Consider the following 27,755-nt stretch of genomic DNA (forward strand, 5'->3'; position numbering starts at 1 on the left):
CATCAGCATCTTGCACTAATTGCTGATTGCTCACTTGGAATTTGGGAGCATCAGTTGGTTGTAGTGCTGGCACACAGCCACCGAAAAGCACGATCTCTGTTTAGAGGTGTACTCCTATGTCCTATTGGAAGTGCTATTATGGGTGTATTGCAGTCCTATTGAAATTGAGCTGTCGAGAGATGTATTATCACCCCTGTGGTAGGGACTGAGGACACATTGCCGATGAAAGTGAATTTGAGTCTGTGACCCATTGATACTAATGGCTGAACTAGCAATAAAATAAACTGGCTGTTCATGTTTTAATAGTAGATTAAGCCAAGAGTTACTGGTATCTGTTCACTTGTAGGTCCTTTCGAAATTAGCCTTATCTGATGTACTGGGGAATGGAATAACAAACCAGAGAGAACACATAGCTTACAAGCTGGGATTCAGGTGCCCACTGATTGTGTTGTTATTTTTATTCCTCTTGCAGAATCTTTCTCAGGGTGCAGGGGGCTTGCGGTGTTCATCATGATGAGTCTCAGAGCAGCTCTTCCAAACCTTCACACCTTTCTCCTAAATCAGTAATTTAGCAGTACAATTAGAATTATTATTTTTTCATTCCGAACTATTCTAGAGCCATCGTGACTTGATGGCTGTCTTGGGCACACCCACTTGCACAGCCTCCAAGGTGGAGAGGTGACAGTGTCATGGACAATTGGCATTGGCTGTGATGCTCAGTATTTCAGATGGCTCACATAGCAGCTTTCCGTCCTTAGGATGTCTTACATTCCCTGCTAGTATTCATTTATTTCTCACAGAAATGAAGCATTTTCTTTTATCTGACTACTTTAATTTGAAGTAGTTAGGGAAATTGTCATAAGGGACAAAGACACCCCTGTATATTGGTGCAAGAAATTTGTAATCTTTCCTCCTTCCTCATTGAAATCCTGATCCTTGCAGTCTTGTAGTGAACATCCGCTTTATTACTGACTTCACTGAGCATAGAAATGAGATCCTGAAAGAACTGAAAGATACAGGAAGAGTATGGATTAGTCCTCTTAAGAAGATATTGTTCAGATTTTCTCCTTTAGGTGCCGTTTCTGCCTTGGGAAATGAAAAATAAACAAGGTAAAAGGTCCACTAGCAGCAGTGCTGGTTATACACTGACACAATTGTTCTTTGTAGATGGCTTAAAAGGGACATTTGGAACCACTTCTGAACAACAACAACAAAAAAGAGACTTTTCTTGTAAGATGAGACCATGGATATGTTTGGTTTTACTTTTTCCTTGATAGGGATAAATGTTTGGATTAAATGAAAGTCATCTGGTAGCTGTCTGTGTGGTACAGTTGAAACAGAATGGCCAGTTTCCATGGAGGTAATCTGTACAGATAACAAAGTAATAGTTGATGAGATTAAAAAAAGAAAAAGGAAGTAGGAAATTATTAAAATTATTAATGAATATTGGTTGTCAGCACTGAGACATGTAGTAATATTACTCAGTTTGCTAAGAAATGCAACTAAGAAGATAATTGAAGTCTTGTTTCAATATCTTAATCTGGAAAATCTTCTGTGACTTTTAGAAGAATTCCTCTAATTATTACTCAAGACAGAATAGTACTTTTTACCCTTGGATATTTTGGTACCCAACCTTATGCATTCTCTTCATGATGCTCCAAGCTGGGAGACCATCCGTAGGTGACAGGACTAAGCCTCTCATGTGTTGCCAGTGTAGTAGTGTCATGCTGCAGGCTGCTTCCTTGTCCAGCCACCAGTATAGCAAGTACCTTTTCTCTCCAACATTATATGAAATTAATCGAGGCCATTCCTCTTCTTCAGCCTGATTATTTTGTGTGCATACATCAAGTAATAAAATGGAAGCTGGAGAATTGCAGCTCAGCATGGAAGGAGTATTCCTTGTGTGTTTGGAATGTGCTTTTTCAACCTTCGTCACCTAGCTAGCACACATTATACAATATTGTCTGATTTAGAATCAATATGTCAACAATACATTTTTAAAATGAGAAAAGTATTTCCTGCTGACCTGTGGGGAATTGTCATGTACAATAATGCAATAGCATTGTGATGAATCTGCATTAAAATATTGAACTCAGTGTTACCCTTATATTTAAAGAGTAGGAAACGATTCACCGGCTCAGACACAGATTCACTTTGTGAAGGAGCCTTAGAGTCAATTCTTCGCATTTTAGGCTAGACTTGTGCTCTAAATTCTAGCCTTTATTTTGGGTTTGCTATTAAATATATTTACATGAGAACATAAGTCTGTATCTGATCAAAGCTGAACTTCGTAAGACTACAGAAAGATTAGGCTTATTTGCTTTTTGGTTTTATTTCTCTGTGATGTATTTGTTTATATACTCCAAAGAAAAAAATACTTCAAAAGTAAAGAACGCTGGTATGATTCCTTTATTAATCAACTTGTGTTTTCCCTGTTTTGCTCTTGATATGTGACTTGAAAGTTTCAGAATTTCAGAAGATACTTGCTGAAATCATTATGCAAAAGGCAAGAGTTCCCATGCTGATTGTCAGGCATTTGATATAAATAAGCATTAAGTGAAATAAATCTGAAGTCCCATTAAAGCTGAAGATCTGATCTAGAGGATTTTAAAGTGATTTAATGAGTAGTGCTCTCTCTCATGTCAGTTGCTTAGTTTTCATTGTGTGGGTTCTTGTAATATTTCTTGACTTCTCTCTACAGGGTTGCTGAGAGAAAATGAATTGCTCAATGAAAAAAAAGAAAATAAGAAGGGGTAGAATACTCTTATTTTAACGTCTCTTTTATATCTTCACCCCCTCCAGTATCTGTCCACAATATAGATCACCTTTATGATCAAAGAAGTAAGCAAGCAAGACCTTTAAATGACATGTTCAGGAGAAATGTATGTTCAGTGAAAAAGAGCCTATCAGACACCACCTCAGCAATAAGACAGACCCACTGCATATCAGTGAAGTACGAGAAAGGTGCTTAGCCTGCCATATCCATTGCCTGTGTCGTGTTACTCTTAATTTTAACACAGTGTAGGAATGTGAATTTCTCCCATCTTGGATGCCATCAAATAGATGTTTTTTACCCCAGGTTTTGTCTTTTCTAATCACGCTTCTAAAAGCAGCAAAATGGTGATTCTCTAAAGGACCTTAGTCTACTCTTCTGAAACTAAAACCATAAGTTTGTTTTCTTCACTTACTCCTTTGTGATCCTCTTTCTTAACAGCCAGCAATTTGAAATGTCTACTCTTACTTAGCAATTTAAATGATCATCTCAACTCCAACCTCACAACCAAGAGGTTCTGTGCAAACTTACTAAAATGTGCTAACTTGTTCACAGTCTTCATTTAACTGTAGCCTTAGTTGTCTGTCAGTAAATAGCTGAGACCTTAATTGGGCTAAGAGAAAAAACAAGGAGCCGAGTGTTACATTATGTCATGGTTTCACTCCCCTTTGAATTTGATTCCCAAATATTTGTGTGCTAGATTGCTCTTTACCTTATCTAAATAGCTGGTAAGCCTCCTTTCTTTTTCCTGAGGGTGTGCTGCTATTCTTTTTATGTTCAGCTTTCTGAGTGCTGTATGTGCAAAGCATATCGTGATTTTAATCTGTGGCCTGGATTTCAGAATGGTCATCCCTCTCAGGAAGAGCTATAACATGTGAGAATAACATTTGATAGTAAAACATCGTGTTTTAAAGAAATCTTTGCTAACAACAAAGAAAATAAATTTGTTTATATGTTGCTTTTTAAAATCACAACTTTTTTTTTTTCTTTATGCTGAATGAGCCCAAATTAGGGGGACATGATGGACTGTACAAGGAAGCTCTAATGCCTATTTTGTTCCTCATTAGTTCCTTATTATTTTTCTTCTCGGTGAAAATCAGCAGTATGCTTTATTTAGCTGGCTTTTTCACTTTATTATAAATAGTTCCCTGTATGAAATCTGAGGAGGGACCAGCGATATGAAACTGACCTCAGTTTAATTATGTTAGTTTCTAAAAACACAGAAATCTATCACCGTTTCTGAAGAGATTAGTAATAATGAGCAGGTGCTACATGCAACAAACTGCCTCACCCACAGTTAAAATACAATTAGCTGCTCTTGAATTAATGATGCCCTGGCTGTTTATTCTCTGTCAGTGAATATTTTTGGGTGGTTCTCTGTGTTCAGTGCATCACTTGTGTAATTTCGAATATGCTTTAACATATCATTGATACACTGATAACTTGAGCTCTAACCAGAGGTTTGTCCTAGCCCATCTCTTGTCTGCACCAAACAGATTTTATAGGGATGCTGGCATATAGAGTGGCAGATTAAAATCAGGAGGCTGAAATGTTTTATCACCGGCTGTCCCATCCCTCTGACAGACATTGCTGTCTCAGGCCTTGTGTGGCCGAGCTGCATGCCAAGCATGGCAGCTACTAGTCTGCCCATGAAGACAAGCCACAGGCAGAAGTCATGACCAGAAGAGCTTGAGCGAATGTGCCGGAATTTTTGGGTGTGGTTTGGAGATCAAATGCAGCTTGGCTCTTGGATATGACACACATTTTACCAGTAAAGTCAGCATCACTTGCCTGGTGTCCCCCAAACGTTGTCCACACATTTTACATGCGTGTGGCCGCTTGTCAACCCTCAGGTGCGTGGTGTCAGCAGGTACCATGACGTCAGCATGAACCAAGTCTTGCTGTTTATCAGTGCTTGCTTTTGAATGAGTCAGTGATGGCTGCCACCCCCATGCCAGCTGTGCCGGCTGGGTGCCAGACTGTGCTGCTGTACCCAGGCCTGGCATGTTGTCCCCTGCACAGACTGGGCCTTGCCGTCATGCCTGGAAGCTTCAGCACCCCTCTTCACCCTGTGCTCCTGGTCCTGTCCTTCCTACTCTGCTGGAGGTGCCAGGGGGATGTTTACATTGCTGCTGACAGCCTGCTTTGCTGTCATGACCTATGCTCAGGAAAGAGAGACTACAGAATGTCAAATCTTTGCCTTTGTATTCATTTACACAGAGTATCTGCCATTCTAGATATGGCTTTGGTGTTCTGTGCTGTAGAGCTTCTCAAGATACTGCATGGTACATAGGTAGACTCACAGAATCATTAAGGTTGGAAAAGACCACTAAGATCATCTAGTATTAAACTACCAGCCCACCTGCACCATGTCCACTAACTCATGTTGCTCAGCGCCACATCCACATGGTTTCTGAACGCCTCCAGGGATGGTGAGCCCACCAGATCCCTGGACAGCCTGTGCCAGGGCCTTACTACACCTTCTGAGAAGGTTTTTTCCTAATATCTGACCTGAACCTCAACATCATGTACTGTCCCAAGTTATTACTTTTTTTCTGCAATACAGCTTGAACAGCAGTAAGATTTATGTGATAGAGATTTCTTTGGGACATCAATACCTATGTTTTCTGCATTATCCACTTTGTGAGCACTTTGACCAGGAAAATTGTGAAGTAATCTTGGTTAAAGCGCTGCTGTGTGGCCAAATAGACATTAGCGATGCTTAAACAATATTGCATAAATGTAGTGTGAAAAAATCTTTGTTGAAATAATGCTGCTTAGGTTGCTAAATGAAGCACCCTCGAATGATAAAACATTGACTTTCCTCTTTGTGGTGCAGTCACAAATCTTCCCACTTATTTCCCTGTCCTGTGCACTCAGCATTGGCAGCACTGTGGGCAGAAGAAGAGCATCTGAGGGCAGCGGCACTGACTGTACTTTGTGGCACTGCTACCTGAAAGTGGAATTGAAGTAGCGTGTGAAAGCCTGGGGGAGCAGAGCTCACCCTGTTCCCCACCACAGTTATTCTGCCAGCTCCCCTGCTGTCGCAGTATGGTTTGGCAGCGATATCATCAGAGCCTCACTGTGTCTATGCCTTTCTGTTACTTGGGAATGTTGCCAGAAACTCTTCTAACACAGACAATGGAGAAATAAGTGCAAATTTTATTTTATTTTATTTTATTTTATTTTATTTTACAACTTCATAGTTCGACAAGAGCAGAACGGAATTTTCTGGGACAAAGAAAAGGTGCTTCTGTAGCCTGAAGCTGTTCTTCCTGCTCAGCCTCAGTAACCTGCCGCATTCAGTGCACACGGGGGGGACTCACCGAGACTTTATAGAGGAAAATGTTAGATGGCCCCAATGACTACCAGCTTCACTATTATATGTAGGTGAAATAGGTGGGAGTTTGTGTACATTTGCAGTGCAATACATATTTGGGAGTGAGTGCTAATGGAAATCGGCTGAAGGAGAAGTAGAGAAGAAGAGTTTTATAATAGGAAAAACATGTTACATGTTTAAAAGGCTTATTCAGTACCTTGTGGGGAAGGTACTAATGTGAATGAAATGAGTGATTCATTTTTAGGAAGAGTTGAATAAGGACTGAAGAATTAAATCATGATTGATATCGAACAGAATTAGTAAAGAACCATTGGCTGCACTGTAAAATGCTACTGGTGAGAGCAAGCTATTTGGCCATCTATTATTTGACTTACAAATTTTAAGTGAACACAGAGTGAGGTGAATTAGACCTTCCTTAGGTAACTGGATTTTTTTTTAAAGAGAAACCATGTTTTAAGTATAAAGATTAGCTGTGACAAGGAGTTTATGACAAGAACACACAACTCTGGTGGTGCGGATTGAACTGTTAGCTGTTAGGCACAACCAATAACAGCGCTCATAATACGTAATAAAAAAACTTGTCATTAGTCACATTAGTGAGCATGGCACAGTCCAAATACATCTGTGAAATAAAGAGAGAACTCTATTTCCATTAAAATATACAATTTGGTTTCCATTGGAAACTCTGTAACTGCCCCGTACCTTGACATGTGGTAAATGCATTTATTGCTTTGGTGTTTTCTAGTCAGTACGCATAAGATGTGGAAAAAATGCTGTCGTCAGTATGAGACTGATAACATGCCATGCTCTTGTCTTCATTAAATGTTACATAGATGGAAAATTAAGTCCCTGTATCAACAGAACCTCACTTGCTTCAGTAATACTCAGTGTTGCATGTGAGGATGGTATTTCTCTTTGGTGCCTCCCCTGAGAGCTCAATGCTTAGCAATGCATCTGTGAAGGGATGCGCTTTAGATGGTACTTGGCTCGATTCAAAGGTTGTGATGTTGCCTGATCAGATGATCTACAGTTGAACTATTTGCTATGCAGGCAATATTCCCCAAAAATCCAATGTATGCGGCACTCCAGCAGCCTGGCAAGTGGCACTGCTTGAGATTATTAAAGATTTCTTGAGATGAAAACCAGCTAATGCGATTTTTAAATATTTACCGTAATTCAGGAATTCTTTGAGTTATGACTAAAGAGAACGAGAAGTTAAGAAAATCTCATTTGCATATACCAATTTCTTCTCATCTCCAGTTGCCCGTGATAATGACATTGTGCTTGACAAAAATTATAAGGTACAGTTTTAATGTATTTTTAATCGTCTCTTCATGCAATTTCACAACTGAAAATGAGAGTGTCATTAGCTGAATCACCAACGCACCTTCCACATACTTGACTGGGAGAAATTTACTAGAACATAGAGGAACATCTGGCGCTGGCAGCCAGGCCCATCCCACCTCCCCAGCCAGAAGGGACACCTCTGGGGGGCATGAAGGCAGAGCCAGCCCCCAAAGGCAGGGCTTGGCTGTGGGTCTGCAGCTGAGTCTGACTGCAGGAAGGCTGTGGCCAGGCAGGGCTGTGGGAAGCTGGAGCCTGGCCCAGCTGCAGCCTGGATGGGGCAGGGGATGACAAGCCTGGGGCTGATCAGGGTCAGGGAACACACGTCCCCAAGGACAGGTGATGCTGAGGGGGATGTTTCTGCAGAAGCTCTGTGGATGGAGAGGGTGACGGCTTCTCTGGTGTGAGTGCAAAGGAGTCTGTACACAGTTAAGAAGCAAGGGACTTTGGTTCAGAAGTTTCAGTGCTATATGGACATAAACTGGCAGGTGATCGGCAGTTCAGGAAAAGTAAGTTGGTAGAAGGGCAGCCAGCCACCATCAGTACCTGTATTTTGGAAAAAGAAACCCACAACAAACCAGACTTACACCAGAGGTGATGCAGATTTTAGGCTCTGAACTATAAAATATGCTAAATAAAACATTATTAAAGCATTGCCACGGCCATGTCCAAATTATTATACAGGACAAATTTGAGGATTAAAAATAAAGACTGCATTGAGACTGTGGATTAGCATTGAAATGAACTTAAGCCTTAAAATGGGTATGATCAAGTGCGTCTGCTATGATGTGCAATTTATATATCTTTCTTTATTTTTTGTAATTGACTGGAAGTAAAATAGGATCTGATTTGGTGTAATTAAGAAATGAATGATTGTTGACAAATTATCAAAAGCATATTATTTCCAAGGGGAGGGGAGAATATAAGGGGACATTTTGAGCCAAGCTGCAGATTTATATATATATTCAGAATAGAATGGAGGTCTTGACATATTGTTTGCAAGTGTTTTTGAAGCATTTTCATACTGTCTTGCCATTTTATAGAAAGATAAACGAAAAATAAAACAGAAAAATATATCCCTGAAGATGGCAGTAAATCAACCATTCCTTTATGTGCCCTTCCTAGCAAAAACTGACTAATTGGGTAAGCCTAATGGTCTTCAAGTTCACCTTGGAGGGGGTTGTCAGCTTGAGATGAGTAATGTGATGAGAACTGTTGGCTTTTCCTTCTTGTTCGGACCTGCTCAAGGCAGATGCTGGTCCCAGCCATGAGGCAGGGGAGGATCATTGATTGCATGGATGAGACGGTGACTGAGTCTTCTGAATTTGGTGTAGATGTAGAAAATTGTCAGTGCTAATGGAAAGCCTTCTCATAATACTCTTGAAGGACTCTAGAAAGAGGCTTTTCTGTTTCTTTTCACACCAGACGTGGATACATATGAGTAAGAATGATTACAGATGAAAACTGATTCTCTTAAAAAATCCAAAAATAAAGGAGTTCCTTCAGTTTTCCCCATGATGTTTAATGCAATTAGGCTGTTAATTAAGATAAGTCTAGTCAAATGTCCTAATGTCCATGAAGTGATGAACTGAATAGCAAATTTTGCTACCGGAATGTAAGAATATTATGTTTATTTCCTTTATGTATTAGCATAAATAGTAAGTAGTGTAACTGCATTGTGACAGCTTTTGCCTTAAGAAGAACACAGAAAAACAATCGCTGGAAAAGCAAGAGACTGGAAGAGGGTAGTAGCTGAGCAGATGAAACTGCTTTAGAATCAACAGCAACCGTTCAAACAGCATGTTTTAAGGTTGCAATCTCCTCTGGGCAGAGAACATCTCATATTCTCCATTTTGTGCTGCTCTATGAACAGAGTCCTCTGTTCTCTATGAGGCTTTGAGATGGGAGGCCAGACCCTTGTGTATTACAGCTCTGTTTCTTATTCTACATAGGCTGACCTGCTTTCATTTTTTGCTGGTATTCTGCTTGGCATTCTTTTTATGAAGTGGATTTTTTGTTTTGTTTTGTTTTGTAAAGACCTATTTATCCTTCCTTTCCCTGCACCAGTGGAGTTTTATTAGATCATGTGGCAGCCTGCCATCTTCCTTATTAACAAAGCTTTTTCCCAAATAAACATGTTCCTTGTGTACACTGCCTCCTATTTATGATTTATTTCCCATTCTAAAGCTACAATCTACAATATTAAAAATAATACACAGACAGATGTTTATCAGAGGTTGAACAGGGCTTTATTGTACTGAGTCTGGTATTTGTGGTTTATATTTCTTTAATCTCTGGTGAAACGTGCACCTCCCACCCTCCCCAATTTACTTCTGCCTCTTATTACCATTACAGCAGGTGATTATACCCTTTAAACTTATTTTCTTTCAGGCTGTTACGTGTTGAAATCTGAATGGTTGTATGAAGAAATATGTTGGCATATTTAAAATGAAGCTCTTATTTAAAGAAATCAGAAATTAGGCCTTTATTCTGGAATGTAGATTGACCCAGAGGCAGGGATTTTCGCCTTTGGTTTATGTTACTCCAGTAGGGTATTTGATCACCCTCTGCTGGCTGTACTGCCAGCGTTGCTACCAATTCACTGCATTTTGGGAGTGTGGCCGAGTCCTGGATATAATTTAGGATTTCATTTTGTTTGTTAGAACTGTTTTACTGTAGTTTAGAGGTAAGTTTTAGATCACTGGCTGTGTGTATACATGCTTTTATTGTTTGAATGGATGGAGTAGAATTATGGCCCTGGGTCAGATAACAATCTCAGACCTGTTAAATACGGAGCTGTGACATGCATCATAACAGTGGCCTAAAACACCATATTTTTTCAATATGACACTTCATTGCTTTTTATTTTTTTATTTTTTTTTGGCCTGTGGTTGGTCCTGCATTACAAAAACAAACAGCACTTAGCTGTAATTAAAAATGCCCTACAGTAAGTGCGATGACAAAACAATAGGAATGCTCTTCATATGTACCAAGTCAAGTGTAAATGAAGTCTAAAACAATTAAGTTGAATGCAAGGATAAAATTATCTTGTTGGATAGGCACAGAAAGCGTAAAATAGTCACATACAATAGCACATCTTGCATTTTACAGCAAAAAACCTCTTACTGAGAGAATTCTTTTTGTATCATGAAGCAAATTCGTCTTTTGCTGTTGCAGCTGAAAGAGAACCTTCAATTAATGATTTTAAATGCATTCATTCATATACTAATGAATATTTGTACATAGATGGTTTATGCGCGTGAGCATCTACCTCAAATTTGTGAGCAATATGTACTACATACAAGGAGTTTATAAAACTGGGATATGTACATCATAGTATTCTTAGCATTCATTTTTTCCAGGAGAGCCTAGTTACACCTGGAAGTGTATCTATTAAGACTTTGTATTAAAGAATCAGTATATTGGCAAGATACATTTTCAAATTATGCTCCAGACATAATTACAAATGCAGTAAGCTGTAATTATAAGGAGGGCTGTGTTTTTCAACCTCCAATAGCTGTCATCTGCTTCAAGTTTAGCTCTAGTCAGAGCCTTGCTGACCAACCTACTGATGTTTCACTAATTGCCACTTGAAAATGAAGAGGAAAACTGCATAGCTTTGAAATGCTAGTTGTGAAAGAAGGATCCCGCTGGCTTGTTTTCAGAGCTGGAGCTCTTCCCCCTCCTCTTGTCTAGACAAGCCAAATACAAGGCTTTCTACTGATAAGAGCCTTCTGGTGTGTCATTAGGCACATTGGTCTAGTCTGGACTGGTCTGGATTTCCTCAATGGTGTATGGAGGTCTCTCCTGTATTTTGGTACAGATCTCTGCAGGTTTTACTGATGTTCACTTTGACAGTATTCTTATTATTTGTTTTCTACTACCTGCATCAAACTGATTTTGATCTGCCTTGCTTTAGAAAAAGAGTTAATTCTGGTTTCAGAAAAAGCACACATAGTTTGAATATATTTACTATGCAAACTACTCTAAAGTACCAAATTTCAGTTCACAGGTCACAAAAACTTAATGTTAAGTATTCTCCCTGTTTGGAAGTATTTGTATGTTTTCACTGAATAATCTGTTAAATTCATTTGTTCCATTCCTACAGTGCATTTTTCTTTTAAAAATGGCTTTCAGATTTCAGTGGATCTTGATTATACAGGTTAAGTTTTGCGCTGTTGAGTTCTCCATGAGGTATTAAATTTTGTTAGATGGCGTATGAAGTTATCATTGATGTTAACAGTGGTATTTCTGCCACTGTTCATCAGCGGTGCTTTTTCTAATTTAATATAAAGGAAGACACAATGAACCAAAACTCTATAGAGAAGTCCTTTTTGGAGATACTCGGAAAGGCTTCATTGGATAGTTCTAGACTTAAGACATGGAAAGTGCTGTCCTGTGTGTAATGTCAGCTGTCTGCTTGCTTAGATAGCTCTTTACAAGTACTTCTGGGTTTCTTTGGTATCTCATGTATGCATCGATTTTAGCTTTTCCCAGTTCTAAGCCACTCTATGATGATTTTTTTTTTTACATGGCTTCTTTTGGAATGGATCTTATCTCAGCCATATTCCTACAGACTTACGTGGCTTGTTTCATCTTTGGAGAAAGTTCACTCCATCCTGGTCAGGCCCAGCACAGCGTGATGGCATAGCCTGAGATGGAGGTTTTTATAGTGAATGAAGAATTCTTGGTAGTGTAGAGAGTGACCATCCAGTCCCTGTGGGGACATCAGCAGGGGACAAGAGGTCTGATAACCTTTTTTCTCTTTTTTAATTCACTTTGATATGGTGATGTTCATGTCCCTGGGAAGAGGCAAGTAGCTATGGAATACTGAAACCAAATTTCAATGCAATGTGTTATGCTATCTGGAAAAAACAAACAAACATATCACAAATTCTCTCTGGTTAGTCCTTTTACAATAATGTTTGTTAAAATACAGCACTTTCATAGAGCTACTAAAAATACTTCATGTGGTCTGTTGTCTGAAGACCATAACCTGGTGGCAAATAGAAACTCAAAGTTCTTAGCTTTAGTTGCTTTTGAGTTGACATCTTGCTTGAGCATTTTATATCAGCCACGAGGGGAATGTGGAAGGCTTTATGTTAGGGCTGAACATGAAGACACAGTAAAGAATTAAAAAATGTGGCCAAAGTGACATGCTACGTGTTCTGACTTCAAGCAACGTGGTGTTCGATACTTCTCTTTCAAATAGAAAACAGCGTGTCAGTTTTTACTCTAATTTTGAGAACATCTCAGCAATTTGTAGTGATTTTCATTCTGCCTTTTCTGTTGTGCCCATTTAAAATGTCTGCAAAGACTGAACCCTTTTGAGCCAACTTTTCTGATCTCCCAGGACAGCTTTACACTTATCTTGTTCCAGTTTCTTACCTGGTGAGTTTGCAAAAATGAGTCCTAAGTGCAGTGTATTGAGACAGATCTTTTCTATCTCCTTTGCAAAAGTAAATGTTAATAGCCTTCTTAGTTTCTTGGGTTTCAAAGGCTTGCTCTCTTTGGTCAAGGCCTTAAATGGCTTTTCATTTCTTTGTCATTGGTGAAGAGGATGAGGTATGTGGAAAAATACTTTAATAGTTGACTCAATAATTTAAATACTTCATAAATCTTGAGGACTTTACTTAGGAAAATACTCACTGGTTTTTAAGTGCAGTTTGACCAAGTGCAATACAAATACATATTCTAAATGCACAGGAAATGCTTGTGTTTCTTATGTAGCATACTACAGCTTTTATTTATATTATTAAGTAGCATTTTAACATGTTGCACATGTTGATGCATATATTTTACTGCAGCAACTTCTTGCTGGTATGCATACCAAGATGTCATTAATACTTGTGAGGTGAAGTTTTCAGGGAGAGGCCTGCGAATCACTCTTAGCTACAAAGCAAATATGCTACCAAAAATGATATCATTCCCCTTCCCTCACCCCCCAGTGATTACTGTGGTTATGTTGCACTTCAGATACAAGTGTGCAAATGTCGAGCCTCGGTAACTGCTTTAGGGTCTTTTTAGTTATAGCTCCTGTCTTCTCAGTTCAGAGCAAGTCTAGTCCTTGCGCTGTTAAGATTAATGGGAACTCTCCTGTTGAGGCTGCTAAAGATGAACAAATGTTGAAGATAAAAATCACCTCTCTTAAGCAGAATTAGCCAGCCCAAACTGCAGCCCTGGGGAAGCCTACCTTTCAGGGAATTGTACTACTTTAAATAAAAGGCATGTGAGTGTTTCTTGGTTTTAGTTCCATTTCCTTTGCCATTGCTTCGGAATGACAATCGCCAGAATTTGTCAACATGCTAAAGGTGTAATCATTATACTATAATTTGTCTAGATATAATGCGTCCTCTTTTCTGTGTCAGTAGTGTAATTTATCCTTGGAACAAGCCTAGTGAAAAAGCTTTTTATAATGGTATTTATGTTTCTGTGAATAATTCTTAATTATATCTCAAATGCTTACTATTAAGCTTTGTTTCTAGAGGTGACATTTAAATGATCAGTTTAGCTGAAGGGCAATGGAATTTTAATTATCAACCAAGTAGACACCCTCAATACATAATGCCGTGTTTAAATACTCAGCTATGAGCTATTAGCATTTCAGACAGAGGACAAGTAAGTCAGACTGAAGCCTTGTCTGACTGGGCTCAGAAAGTTAAAGAAAAGCATCCACCATGAGTAGACACTAGGCTCTAATTTCACCTGTTCCTAGTGGAACTTACTGAATCTTTATCAGTAAAGAGGAGGCCAAGGATGGCCATTGACCATCCTGGTCACCCAGAGCAGGTAAGTGTGTAGCTCTCATGTCAGCCTAAAATTTGAGAGGCAGACAAGGTGAGGAGCTTTACCTTGACATGGTCTCTGAGAAGATGAGGATCAGTCCACCGTGATTAGTTAGGCAGCCTACTTCGTTCTGCACAAAAGGAAAAAGGGAGAGTAGTTAAGAATGAGCTTGAGGTAATGATGTTTTTGTTTAAATACCTGGTCTCACAGGAATTCCTCCTTGTGACTAAACCATATTTAGCAAACTATTCATTTCTTTGCAGTGAATGAAATGTAAAGGAATACAGCAAGCCCACATATAGCATCCAGATGCTTTATGGAGGTTTTAGAGTTTCCATCTAAAAGGAAAAAAAAAAGCAAATGAAATGTGTGTGCTCAGTGTGCAGGCAGTGAGCGTTTGATTGTAATTAGCTAGGAGACTGACAGATTGGCTTTGGGAAGGTAGTTAAGGAATAATTGTCTGTGTCTGGACAGGATTGTTGCTGGGTACAGACTAACTACTGCCGTACAGCTGGTGCTGTTTTACACTGGGCAAGACTTCTTTTTTCCTAAGGTGGGACAATGATTATATTTATTCCCAGTGCTGTCCAGCCCCACATACATAAAGTGCTAAACAAACATAGGTGGGAACACAGTCCGTGTTGTATGTAAGTGAACTGTAAGAAACGTGAACTAGGAAAATCCTTTGTCTTTTTTAAAATAAGTTGAATTTTCCAAATGGCAAATCTGGTTTATTAGTGGATTGATTCTAGTGATCTAAGATTTATCACATGTAGTCAAACATCATTCATACTTGCAGTGCTTACAAATACCACATTATTTACTTTGGTGATGAAGTATGAAAGACCCATTCACCAAGATAGCATCTATGTGAAAAATGCCGATTGCTTTTACTATCAGTCATTCTAGGTAATGAAGAAGATAAACGTTGATTTCCTCATCAATTTTTGTTTTGATTTCCTTTTTGCCTTTCAGAGTGCAAATTCACCTGCGCCAGTGGTAAATGCTTGTATCTTGGTTCATTGATTTGTAACCAACAGAATGACTGTGGGGATAACAGTGATGAAGAGAACTGTCTGCTTGTAACAGAGCATCCACCTCCAGGCATCTTTAGCTGTGAGTACTTGCTCTTTGTCTGCACCTGTATGTGTATGTGGATTATGTCTGTTACCTCAGAAATCAGTGTCTTCAGAAACCTGGTCTGCTGTATCATATCTAGGGGAGCTGAGACAGAGCACTGAACCAGCAGTGTTGTCTAACATGCTTTCCGTGGGTGTCCGAATCTGGAAAGTTGAGGTCATGTGGAGGGAAGTGGAGGAGTTTGTGCTGCAGATAAAGAGGCTGCATTTGTATGAGTTATAAGTGGCTTCTGAGAAAGAAAGCATCGTATTTGAAGCTATTAAGAAAAAAATAAAGTTTTTCAGTTGTTTTCCATTTCTGAAAAATGCTTTGTACTTTGTGTGTATGATGTTCTTCACATGCTATTGAGACTATTAAAGAAGGTGTTTCAGTCATTGTATATTAGTGCAAAGATGAGCGCTTATTCGGTATCTCACTGAGCTTTTGGAGGTATGCATTTAAAATAGCTTTACTTGTTGTTCTGTGGTGCCTGAGTATCTCAGAAGTGACAGAATTCCTCTCTCAGTGCTTTGCCCTCGCTGATGGGCACCAAAATCAAATTTTGCTTTTGTTTTTTGTATCTTCTGCAACTGTTTTTAAACCACACTTGAATAGAGGGGAAGTTTTCCAATGATTCTGGTCTACAGGTACAAGAGAATTGCTGTTAATGTGATGATTTCCTGTCATATATTGGGGTACTGCATTACCTTAATATTTACTTTTAAAAAGATGAGAATTGTTCTTTGAGAAATGCTTTACTTAATGTGTGGATAGTAGAAACAAGCATTGCATATATTAGGAGGATGGCAGTTTGTCACATGCTCACTAAACCATTTCCTTTCTGATAGGATTGGCAGTTGTTTGCCACAGATCAATAGGTCCCTCCACTGGTCAGCGTCTGGTGTAGAAACTAGTGTATGGAATGAAGTGTGTATCAGTGCTTGCCATTGGTGTTGTTCTGCCAATAATGACGGCTCTTGAAAAGCTGTTTTATCTCTAGTTGTGACTGGCTATGAAATTATCTGTGTTAATTATGTTGCTGTTAATAATAGAAATTACAAGCAGCATGTATCTGTAATTTTTGCACTGAACACATGCAATATTAAACATGATATAATCACAGGAGTTAATTGATAGTAGAAAATTGACAGGTGTGGGATGTACTCCCTTCCCCTTTTTCCCCCAACCTTCAATTTAACATGTTTTTAAATGACTAATCTTGTACTTCTGCTGTGATATCAAGTGTTTTTAAATAGTAATGCTGCATATGTGCATTTATGTTATTTCATTTTATCTTGCTTCAGTTTTGTTTTGTTGTAATGGAAGTCATACTAAAACACTCAGGTCCAGATCAGAATGTCACATGCATTTCACCATGAATTTAGGCTAGCTTTGGCTTTTGAGTTGTCACAAAACACTGCCTCATACTTTGTGCTTGCAAATCCTGAAAGTACAAAAAGGGGGATTTTCTGACTGAAATACTGCAGCTTCTCCATTAGGATCATAGAATCACAGAATGGCCTGGGTTAAAAAAGACCACAATGATCATCCAGTCTCAACCCCCCTGCTATGTTCAGGGTCACCAGCCACCAAACCAGGCTGCCCAGAGCCACATCCAGCCTGGCCTTGAATGCCTCCAGGGATGGGGCATCTACAACCTCCTTGGGCCCCCTTGACTCTGAGTCAACAACTGTTTGACCAAAAGGAGCTTGGAAAACCAGTGTGGTAGCAGGTGGGGGGAAGGATTGGGTATAGTGCTGGAAACAAGCTACAGCTGGGGCACTGTCACATATTTTGGAAATCTTTGTACAAGCTTGGTGATATTACAGGCATGAGACTGTAATTGCTCTGGGTATGAACATTTATTTCCTTATTTGGTGGTGTTAATGGAGCCAGCACTGTAGGCTGTTGTGCAGGCTCATGTGATGCTTGGGGTGGCTGTTGGGGTGTGTGTGGATGCACTGCAGGCACCAAGGGGTGACAGGGACACTCTGTGAGTTCCTCAGTGGGATCCAAATGGTCCATTTGATTTCTTAAAGCCTCATGGATTGAGCCATTGTTCAGTAGCCCACAAAGGCCTTTGGAATCTTCAAATCATTACTTGCTTGGTCCTGAATTGGTAGACTTCCCAATCTCCCTCAGATTACCTCTCCCCTGGGCCATTTGAGCAGTTCACTGCCCTGCAGAAGAAAGGCAGGCCTAAAAGGCAGCCATGCAGGATGCTAGCTGGTGCTCCCCTTGCCTCAGGAAGATGAAGTTTACCCACACAAAACTAGACAGAATTTGTCTCTAAGAAGCCTGCAGCAGCAGTTGGCTGCTTCACAGGAGCTGAGGTCAGCGTGGTCTGCTTCTTTCATGTCAGCCTTTTACACGTGTCAAGATGGCTACTGTGAAGGCAGCTCAGTTACTGTCTGGTAGACTTAGAAAATAAAAATACCAACTTCTTTTATTTAAATTGTTTCCTCAACTCTGTTAGTTTGTTCATTTTTTCTGACTCCTTATAAAATACAGGTGTCCAGAGTGGTAGTTCTGCTACTTCAGATCTCCCCAGTGCTGAGTGAAGTGGAGCGATGACTTAAACAGTTTTGTTGTCTGCTAGTTTTGTAACAACTGGGCAAATTAGTATCTTGAAGAGGAAATATTTCATTTATTGATAAGGGCATCCTGAAGTATGTAACTTCTTGTTTCCCTTGTGGCAAAAGGGGAGGTTGGTTATTTGTTGAATTTTTTGGACCTCAATAATGATTACTTTTTTATTGCAGTGGGGACTGTGTGACACATGCTGGTAGATGAAGGGACTTATCTACTAAATTAAATACAGTAAATAGTAAAACAGTGGACCTGAGGGTGAACCAAACAGAAAAAAAGATGAAAGCCAAGAAGAAAAATGCTACTGCTGTAAACAATAATTAAAAGAAATGAGGATTAATGATGGTGGCACAGTGGTAGAAGTGCCTCTTGCAACACCGGAGGCCCGGGTTCGAATCCCCCCTGTGGCACAAGTGGTAGAAGTGCCGCTCTGCTACACAGAAGGCTTGAATCCTGGGAATTGGACTTGATGATCTCTAAGGTCCCTTCCAACTCACACAATACTGTGATATTTTTTATGTTCTCTCTATTAAACAGACTGTTAAATGGTAGCAATTGTTGTCAACTGGTAACAGGAAGGAATGTCACCAGAAACGTGGCAGGCAGCTGTACTGGCCTTGAAAAAGAAATAGAGAATAATAGTTGTTGAAGTGTGGTCTCCAGGATTTAAAGGGATGGCATCTTGAATTATGAAGCTTTTCCATGCTTTTCATCAATGATTTTAATGGCAATCTCTGTCAGAGTGTACCAGAATACACGTGATAGAAATGTCCTAGCTGGTGATGCTGCCTTCCAATGCAGAAATAGGTACATCAGTTGGCCTCTGTTTAGTGGCAAGAAGATAGGTAAAAAGGAAATAATTACAGCCAGGAGAATCAAAAAAGAAGAAAAATAAGATTTTTTAATTTCTAGGCTGGTTAGTGTTATATGTCAGTGTATTCTTGCATCTTCTGGTGCACAGTTCTTGAATGGGCAGGAAACTGTTGAAAAGAGCTGTGTGTGTGCTGGTATACATCTGAGCAAGGTTGCCTGTTGTCTGTTGGAACTGCTGTGGTCTTTACCCGGAGCAGGTCAGCATTAGTGTGGTATTTCTTTCCATGGACTTTTTTTTTTCCCCCAAAGAATCCCTTTCTCCTACTGCATTCAGACCTTCTGTCCTGCAGAAGCAATAATAATCTCATTTCGTGCTAACATACAGACTGCCTTTGCATGACTAAATAAGCTTTCATAGGGAAGCTCTGCTTCAGTTTATTTCAGCAGTATGCCCGTGTAAGTGGTAACTTATATTTCCTGGCTACTGAAGCATTTCTCATTTGTGTTCCTGCCAGCAGCCAAATCCAGCATGTCTTGTTGCAGCTTGTTGTTTGGTTTAGTTACATTGCATGAGCAACAGCATAGACAGATACTTTTTGTGGGTGACCTGCTCCCTGGATCTTACGATTACAGCAGACGCAGCGGCTTTGTGTTAAGGGTAGATTAATCCCATAGGCTGGGTGTTCATCTCTCCTTGCTATTCTCATCTATCTCTGTGTGGAGGCTGTTAATTCAGTCTTTCTGAATGTTGCTGAACTTAGTGAGGTGCACATATGCAAAGTTAAACAAATCATGCATTTCTGCAGCCTTTAGTTTTATTCATTTTCCTCTCCTGACTAGTAGGTAAGGTTTCCTTATGCTGCTACATTTGAGGTTTGGTTCTGTGTGGCATGAAGAGACTCAAGGGCTCTATCAGCTCATGTGGGTTAGAAACTGGTTTCAGACAACACAGGTTGCCATCCAGTAGGTGTTAGTAGGTCAAAAGGCATGCAAAGGCATCAGAGCTGAATGTGTCAGGGTAGTAGGTTAGGTGAGGTCACTCGGCAAGCTCTCTTTATTGCAGGTAGCCTCTTTTCAAGGAGCCCATGCCAGCTCCTGAAAAGCACATTTCTTGTTTTTATTTCACTCGACCACGAATATGTATGGTGGCTAGTCTTAAACTCGGTTTTGAGACTGTGTGTATTAAGCACGTGAATCTGTGACTGGAAAAACGCAACTCGCTGTAGCATTTTAAACATTGGAAAGACCTGGCCTTGTGGGCAGCCTGCAGCTGCACGTGACCTGCAGAATCTGGGCTCTGAGGAATAGGAACAATGTGTGTGTTTCCAGCAGGACACAGTTCATTTGTTAGAGCGTTTCCCTTTGTTTTGTAACAAATGATCAACCTGCCTTGTCCCGCTAGAAGTAAATTAGATTTGGAAGTGGGAGGTGTAGTCTGTAATCTGCGTGTGGACTGCAGAATTGAAGTCCCTCTAATTGAGTGGCATTGTGACTTTTAGGGACGGTGGAGATTTGGGTTTGTTTTTCAGCAGAAAACAGCACGGGAAGACTTTGCTATGATCTGCAGGTGTTCACGGGCATATTGAACACAAATATTGACACGTATGAGCATTTGGAGAATAAAACAAGGAAACGAATCCGTCTCGTCAAGTGAAAATGACGTCTGCATCTCAAGTTGTCGGCGTTGATGGAGCCGATGTGCAGGGGCTGTTTTGGCAGAGCAGGGCTTGCTGTGGGAGTTCATTTTCTTAGGCGAGGTAAAAAAGGAGCCGCACCGCAGCTCTCTGGCTCTCCCTTTCAGCACCCCTCCTACTGCTGTCAGCGCTGAGCTTTGTAGGGATCTGCGGGGGGCTGGAGCACGAGTCTGTTTGAAAAACAAAAAGCTCAATCAAAGGAAAATATTTTGTTTAAGGAGACCTTTGGCATCCCCCTCTGACTGTGACACCGAATTCGCGCAGATAAAAACAACCGCTTAGATTTACATTTTGATTGTGCTTCTGCTTTCATGTGTGCCGGGCTGTCCCACTTCAGGTGAAATTTATCCATTTCTTTAAATATTTAGCAGTCTAGCGTTGATGTTAATGAAAGTCTGGCACTGCTATTTTGAGAATTGCAACAATGATAGTAATTTTCAGTGTCAGATTACTGCTTCTCAGAGGAAAAGGGAGACGGGAGGAGGGAAGAGAGAAAAAAATTGTTTCGGTTCTAATAGAGTTTGTCATCAGCCTGGCTGTGCCAGACAGATGGATCATGAATACTGTCTAGACGCTCTCTGCCTGAGTGGAGCTGTGGTCTCTAAGGACAAGCAACGAGACGCCGGCTTAAGTGACTGGGGAAAGTCAGGACACACTGCCTCTAATCAGATGGCAATCAATGTGGGCCTGCCTTGCGGCCGGCAGCGGGGCCTGCTCCCCACCGCAGCTCTGTGCTGGTTTTAGCTGAAGCTCCTCTATCAGTGAGCTTTGGAAAGGAGTGCTGCGGTGTTACGGCACTATTGATTTCAGCTTTATATGCCCTGGCAATGTGCAGAGATTCTGTTTGGATACGGAGCCCGGCAGGGCTGGTGGCTGGGAGAGCCATAGTGTGTGCATGCGTGTGGGACTGTGCAGTCACTGCATTGATTTGCTGTGCACACCTGGAAGCACACTGCTGCTGCCTTTCTCTGGATGTGGCCCACTGGTGTGGAAGGTTTTGTCCTTGCTGCTCACCGTGGCTCCCCACAGCACAAGTGGGTCTAGGGGAGGGCACACAGGGCTGCCTGCACTGCATGGCCAAAGGGACACCATGTGCCATTAAGTCACTGCTGCCACTTTCCCTTTCTCTGTCTCTAAGGACAGTTAATGATAAGCAAGCAAAACTCTTCTGATGTAGCTGGAGGGATAAGTATTTTTTGACTGGCGAAATACAACAAAAAATTAATACATATGGTGACTCATTTGAAAAGCTAAGGGTCCTCTGGGTTTTGTGGCACAAAATAAGTGGTGACATTCTGGATTTTACATCTGTGCGTAAAACAGACAGATAAGTTGTTATTTAGAATATCTAGTTTGCTTTCAGCCTGTAATGCTGCCTTCATTCTTGAGGTGCTTTCAACTGGTCCTGTTCTTGAAAAAAGAGAAGAGTAAAGGTATATTCTTCGTTTTTTCTTACATTGGCATTTTGTGTCTACTTTTAAAAACGCCATTTCTCCTGGCACTTAGTGTAAGCAGTGAAGTAGGCTGCTGATCTCATTCTGTATTCTGAATCCTGTAATAAAACTTCAGAGGAAGTTGGTAATGCTGGAATGTACCCACTTTTCTCCTGGAGCATTCTGCTGTTAGCAGTTTGGACAAGCCAGACATGCATACATGGCCAGTAACAACCCTGAAATATGCCAGTACGACATCAGGTATTTGCATCTGCTTACAAGCTGAATGTGGCTCCTGGTGAGGAATTTCCATTTCACAAAGTTTCCAGCTTAACATTAATCATATTTGTACAGTTAATGAGATAAGAAAGAAAAGCTCAGTGCCATGCAGACTCAAGTGTGGGAATTCCAAGAGCTCTGAAATGCTGTATTATTCATTTGTGAGCTATGTAAGTCAGTTGTATCACCTTTAATCAAAAGGATCTAGAAACAAAACTTGTTAGAACTGTTTCTGTTTGTTCTTCACATGCGTTTCATTCACCTCTCCTTCAATTCCTGGTAGCTTTTAGGAAACGTCATGTAGTAGGAAACATTTCAATTTAGTAAGATCATGTCTAATAATGCTTTTTTTTCTTCTTGTCTCCATTTTCTGCTACTGATTGCTTACAGACGCAAAAGAGAATTTTATATTCTCAAAGCATACAGTGTATTTAAATCTTGATTCAAAGACTGACTTTCATGTGTCTGAGAGAGGGCCTAAATTTCAAGTTGGCAAACTCAGAGGAATAATGCCACGCATCAGGTACGGAATGGCTTTCCACGTTACGGGTATGCTTGGCTTTGCAAAAGACAGGAGCTCCTTGTGAGCCAGTGTGAAGCAGCCAGATGGACTCTTGCACACTTGGAGAGCACTTTTTGTCAAACTGTTCTCTCTACGAGAAGTGTGTAGAAGCAGAAACGTTCCACAAATACAGGCCTAAGCATAAAGTACAGAAACCACAACACAGTATCATGCCAAAAGCACAATTCTTCACCCACCCAAGAGTGAAAGAGAACAAATTGTGTGTCACTTATTGTCAGATGATATTTCATGCACAACTAATAGGTGTTCAGACACCACATCAGAAATTGTATAGAATGGCATCAAGCAACTTATGTTGATTTTATTTTCAGTTCACGTTGATAAGTATTGTTCCTTGCTCCGCTTCCTCCTTGTACACTGGTGTTGGCAGGGACCATGCTGTACACTGCACTTGGAACTGCCTGGCTAAGCCTCTCTAAGTTTAAGATGCAGTTCTGAAGTCTTCCTGCATGAATTTTAAAGCCATCATTCTTTTGTTCATTCAGATCTGTTAGCAATGGTAAAGGGTACATTAGGAAGACTGCATTTGTGCTGTTTGTGCTTGGGTAATACAGATGCCTAGAGAAGCATTGCAAACTGTTTCTTCTGTATAGCACTGGAAGTTGTACACGTGCTCAGCTAGTGGTTCAATGTCCCTGTGCAGAGGTTTATGCAGCTGGACAGGGGTTGGGTTGGACACCTGATATGCTTCTTATTAACCCCAAGAAACTTCTACTTGGTTTCAGCCAGTGTTATGTCTTCAGTTCTGTTCTCAGCTGAACTGTGTTTGTGCCAGCACAAAGTGGAGGGCGGTACAGCCACGGATGGGAGTGCTGCATTCAGTGGTGGTGTATCTTTGACTGGTTTAAGGTCCCCATGAAACTGCAGGGTTAGTCTTCGTCTCGCTAAACCACTTAAACATATGCCTGAAAATAGTTGCCTGAATACAAGAGAGTTTGGGAATTAAGAGCTGTTTGTTGCTTTCCCCCCATCTCTCCCACTCTGAAAAACTCTGTCCAAAATATGTCACTTTTTTTTTTCCAGAGAGATGTAGCAGAAGAATGAAGCATCAGAATTTAGAAGAGGGCGTCTCTCAGTGAGCATTACTGGATTTATGATAGTTTGGAAGGAGCTCATAGTAGCAGAAAGTATTATACCATTTTTTCTCAGTAGCAAACTCTAGTTTGGCTTAAGACATAGGCTTACTGGAGTCATACTAGCTAGTTAAGTGTGTTCCTAGGAACAGCTGTCTTGGGTCAGATCAAAGGCTCAGCCAGCTCAGTATTGAATCTGGCACTGATCACTCTCGCAGATGCAAAGTGGAAGAGTATAAGTAAATTAGCCAAGCAGTTACGCCTTTCCCAGTAAACGTGGTTCCTTGGAGGAATGCTGTGCTGTTCCACAGGAAGAGCACGGGACTTCTGTCCTTTGGAAAGTGATTTTGTGGTGGGTTTTTGTATTTTGTGGAGCTTTTTTTTTTCTTCTTTTGGTCATGATCTGTACTCCGAAAGCTTTATATTTAAGAGTGGACCAAGTTCATCTAGTGATGAAAGTAGGCTTAAATTTGACCTGGATGCTTAAGAAGCAAGATGCACGCACAGAGCCTTCTGCATGTAAAAGACACAGTTGTCAGCCCGCCTGTGTCGCACACAGGTGTCAGATGCTGTGGGTGTACATGTGCATACATTACAGCAGGCATGCCCTCAGTTCTGTTCTATTCGCATGTGTGTCTTATGTAACACAGGCTAGGTAGCACTGAGACAAACAGCAGCAGCAACATGAAAAGCTCTGCACCTCAGCTCCTTTGAAAGAGTTGTTTGGGATTTCTCTCTTGGTTTAAAAATAGCAATTTCCCTTAGTTACAGGTTTCAGATTAAAATTAGGATTTAAGGGTTTTTCATGTCCTGTTTAAACCATAAATGAGAAAGTTGACCAACTATTTATGTGAAGACACTGTAAAGAGCTAAAGGAAAACGGGTCAGGAGAGAGAGCTGTTAAATTACTTGCTTTCTGTATGTGTTAGATCAGTTTTTTTCTAACATAACACAATCTGGGAGGCTAGAGGGAAGTGTACGTAACACGGCTTTAGTCCAACCATACACGATAAGATCACAGCTTTACTTACCTTGGCAGCAATATTGCTGTACTGGTAGCTTCCTCTTCCCTTCTCACATTTCTCCCTGCTCTTCTCTTCTGTTCCTGCATTGCCGTTTAATAGGTTCACAGAAGTAAGGCAGATTAAGATCTTGGGGGGTATAGAGATAATAATGACGCACCATGTGAGTACTGAGTCTGGCACCTAGTAGCACCTTGATAGAAATAGAAAGCTGTGATCACAGTATTAAAATATGCTAACAAGCTGAAGGAGCTAATGGGCTGCATTTTTACAGTGCAGATGTTCATCCTGCACTTGTGCTGAATGCAATAACAAATGTGTGGGGGCTGCTGGTGATATGATTGTGTTCTTGGCAGCACAGTTTTCCTAAACAATCTTTCTTTAATATTTTACCAAGATTTAGAATGTTCTTTTTTTTTGTGTGTGTGTGCTCTAAGATGAAGAGTGTGTGTGTATAGACAAATTGGTATGATTAGGGCTGCATGGGCTATGGTTTCATTTATTCAAATAGGATGTCCTGTAAGGATGTGTGCGTTACTGTCTGTGGTATTGTCAGTTTCTCTGTTCTCGGATGGTTGGTGTTCCGTATCTACAGCTAATGTTCAGGTAGTTTTCTCTTGTTTCTCACTCCTAGCTCATTGGGCCAGGTTAAACTGTATGCTTTGGGGAAATGTAGACCCAGAGCCTGAGTCGAGAGTGATCTCCTTGGGATTTCTGGAGGAGGATCTATATCCTTCTGGAGGAGGATCTATATCCTCCTGGAGTGTAGTCACCCTGGCAAACATGACACTCCTGCATCTCAGCCTGGCTGCCCCTGGCACGCTCCTTCATGTACTCATTCTCCTCATTTGTGTTCAGTACATCACAGCTAATACCAAGAATAACACTGTGGTGTTGAAGAACCTTTCAGCTGTTTCAATCAGAAATGATCCTGATGTCTTTCCAGTAGATTCAGATATTCCTTAAGAAATCACCGTTCCAACCACTCAGAAATTTTCTAGACAGTGGCTGAAATCATTATGTTGCAGACTTGCTCTTTTATTTTTCTCCATGACAAAGAAATGCTGGCTCACTTGTTTTAATTACCGGGATGAAAGGTGTATGTGGCTGTTTGTAATTAGCTGTAGCTCTCATTGTGAATACCTGCCACTTTTGATATGCTGTTACAATATAGATGATCAGTCAACTGGCCATGAGTATTTGTTGCTGGCTGTGTTCCTCCAGCAAATGCATCTGCTTTGGTATAAAACAGGAGTTCCAAACTGTGTCCCCCTTTGACAAGCCTGTTGCATAGCATACATGGAAAAATAAATTCTCTTGTTGCTAGAAAGACTGGAGGAAGGACTGGAATGATACAAAGAAGAATTGGCGATCAGTGAATAGGTCTTGCCAACAAACTCAGGTTTTCTTGGCAGCTCTGCCATGCAATCCTTATTCTTTCCCTTCCTTAGTTGATTTATAAAATGGAGATAAATATATTCATCTGCTTTGTAGAAGTAACAAAAGACAAAAATGTTTTGTGATTGAAAAGATATGCGAAGAGATGTTAAACAGTAACAGCGTCAGTAAAACAGGTATTGTACTGGAAGAAATGCAATGATAAACTGACAGCGAGAATTAAAATAATGTTTAGAAAAGACGTGCTTTGTGCAGTTTGTTGACATTAGCACATAATGTCTGGTATTTAGAGACTTACATGTAATTTTTCACTTGCGTGTCAACATCTAAGGGTGAGGAAATGGATATGCTAAATAGACTCTAAGTAGGTACATAAAAAAACCATTTGCATAAAAATGTGACTTTTCTGATGAAGAATGAATGAAAAATAGGCCTAAGTTTCATCAGTCAGCTATAATTCTAAAATGGTGGCAGCGTATCTTAAAAAATGATGAATGTAATGTAATGATATTTGGTTGTGTGGTTGAAGTTAGTGAAGTCTGACGAGGTATACTGGAAAGATTTAATCAAATGAGGTCAGTAGTGAACAGAATAATGGATGAAATTCCATCTCGATTAATGCAAAGTAATTCATACTGGAGGGCAAAGTATGTGCTATTAATGCAGTTTATTGGATCCTAATTAATTGTGTAATTTAAGGAAAGGGACCTAAGTATCACTGTGACGGGCTGAATTAAGACCTCTTTAGAGAATATAGTTGTGGTCAGATAAAATATTCTGAATCAATAAAAACAGAATGTGAACTGTTATGGTGGTGATACATAGATCAACGTTTCACCTTTCTCTGGAATGCTGTGTTCAACTGTTGCAGCACAGGAGCATGATGAAGAAAACATAGGAAACTGGCAGAAAGAATTTGTGAACAAACTCTGATGAGAATAGAAACCAGAAAGTCTGAAATCGTTTACTTTCGAGTGCCAATAAATAGTGGGTAAATACATACACAGAACTGTGAGTGGTGAACAGAAGGTAGGTCAGGAACTTGGTTGCGTGCTAAGACTAAAAGTGCATTCAGTGCATTTCAAAGCTGATTTTAAAAAAACAACAGTTTTGTCAAAGAATCATGAAATGGTTTGGGTTGAAGAAACCTTTAAGATCATGTTGTTCCAATCCTCTGCTATAGGCAGGGATCTGTCGCTCTAGACCAGTTCGCTCAAAGTCTCATCCAGCCTGGCCTTGAATGCTTTCGGGGAGGGGGCATCTGCAACCTCTCTTCATAACTTTTGTGACTAGATTTCACTACTACATCATGTTTTGGAAGCAAGAATTCAACAGTATTTGAAGAGAGAAAGTCTCTGAACACTGAGTCCACTTGTAGTCACAGAGTATTATTTAGGAAATGTGTTAGGCTGAAGTTTCAGGCTTTGAACAGGTACCTTGTATGTGACTGTAAGATCAGACTGAGAACTTGAGCACAAGACATTTCTTCAGTCTATTAGAGAACTGATC

At 40.3% G+C, this 27,755-nt stretch overlaps 1 protein-coding gene across 3 annotated transcripts in view; it reads left to right on the forward strand.

Annotated features, from left to right (window-relative positions):
• LDLRAD4 (low density lipoprotein receptor class A domain containing 4) overlaps nucleotides 1-27,755 on the forward strand; it is a 279,273-nt gene that overhangs the window by 122,019 nt on the left and 129,499 nt on the right. For all 3 annotated transcript variants that reach the window (XM_072327578.1, XM_072327576.1, XM_072327579.1), the window contains one exon: nucleotides 15,219-15,359. In XM_072327578.1, coding sequence (XP_072183679.1) covers nucleotides 15,219-15,359 — 141 coding nt within the window. The remainder of the gene's footprint in view (nucleotides 1-15,218; nucleotides 15,360-27,755) is intronic.

The sequence above is a fragment of the Excalfactoria chinensis genome, chromosome 2 (genome assembly GCF_039878825.1).
Source record: "Excalfactoria chinensis isolate bCotChi1 chromosome 2, bCotChi1.hap2, whole genome shotgun sequence".
Lineage (NCBI taxonomy): Eukaryota > Metazoa > Chordata > Aves > Galliformes > Phasianidae > Excalfactoria > Excalfactoria chinensis.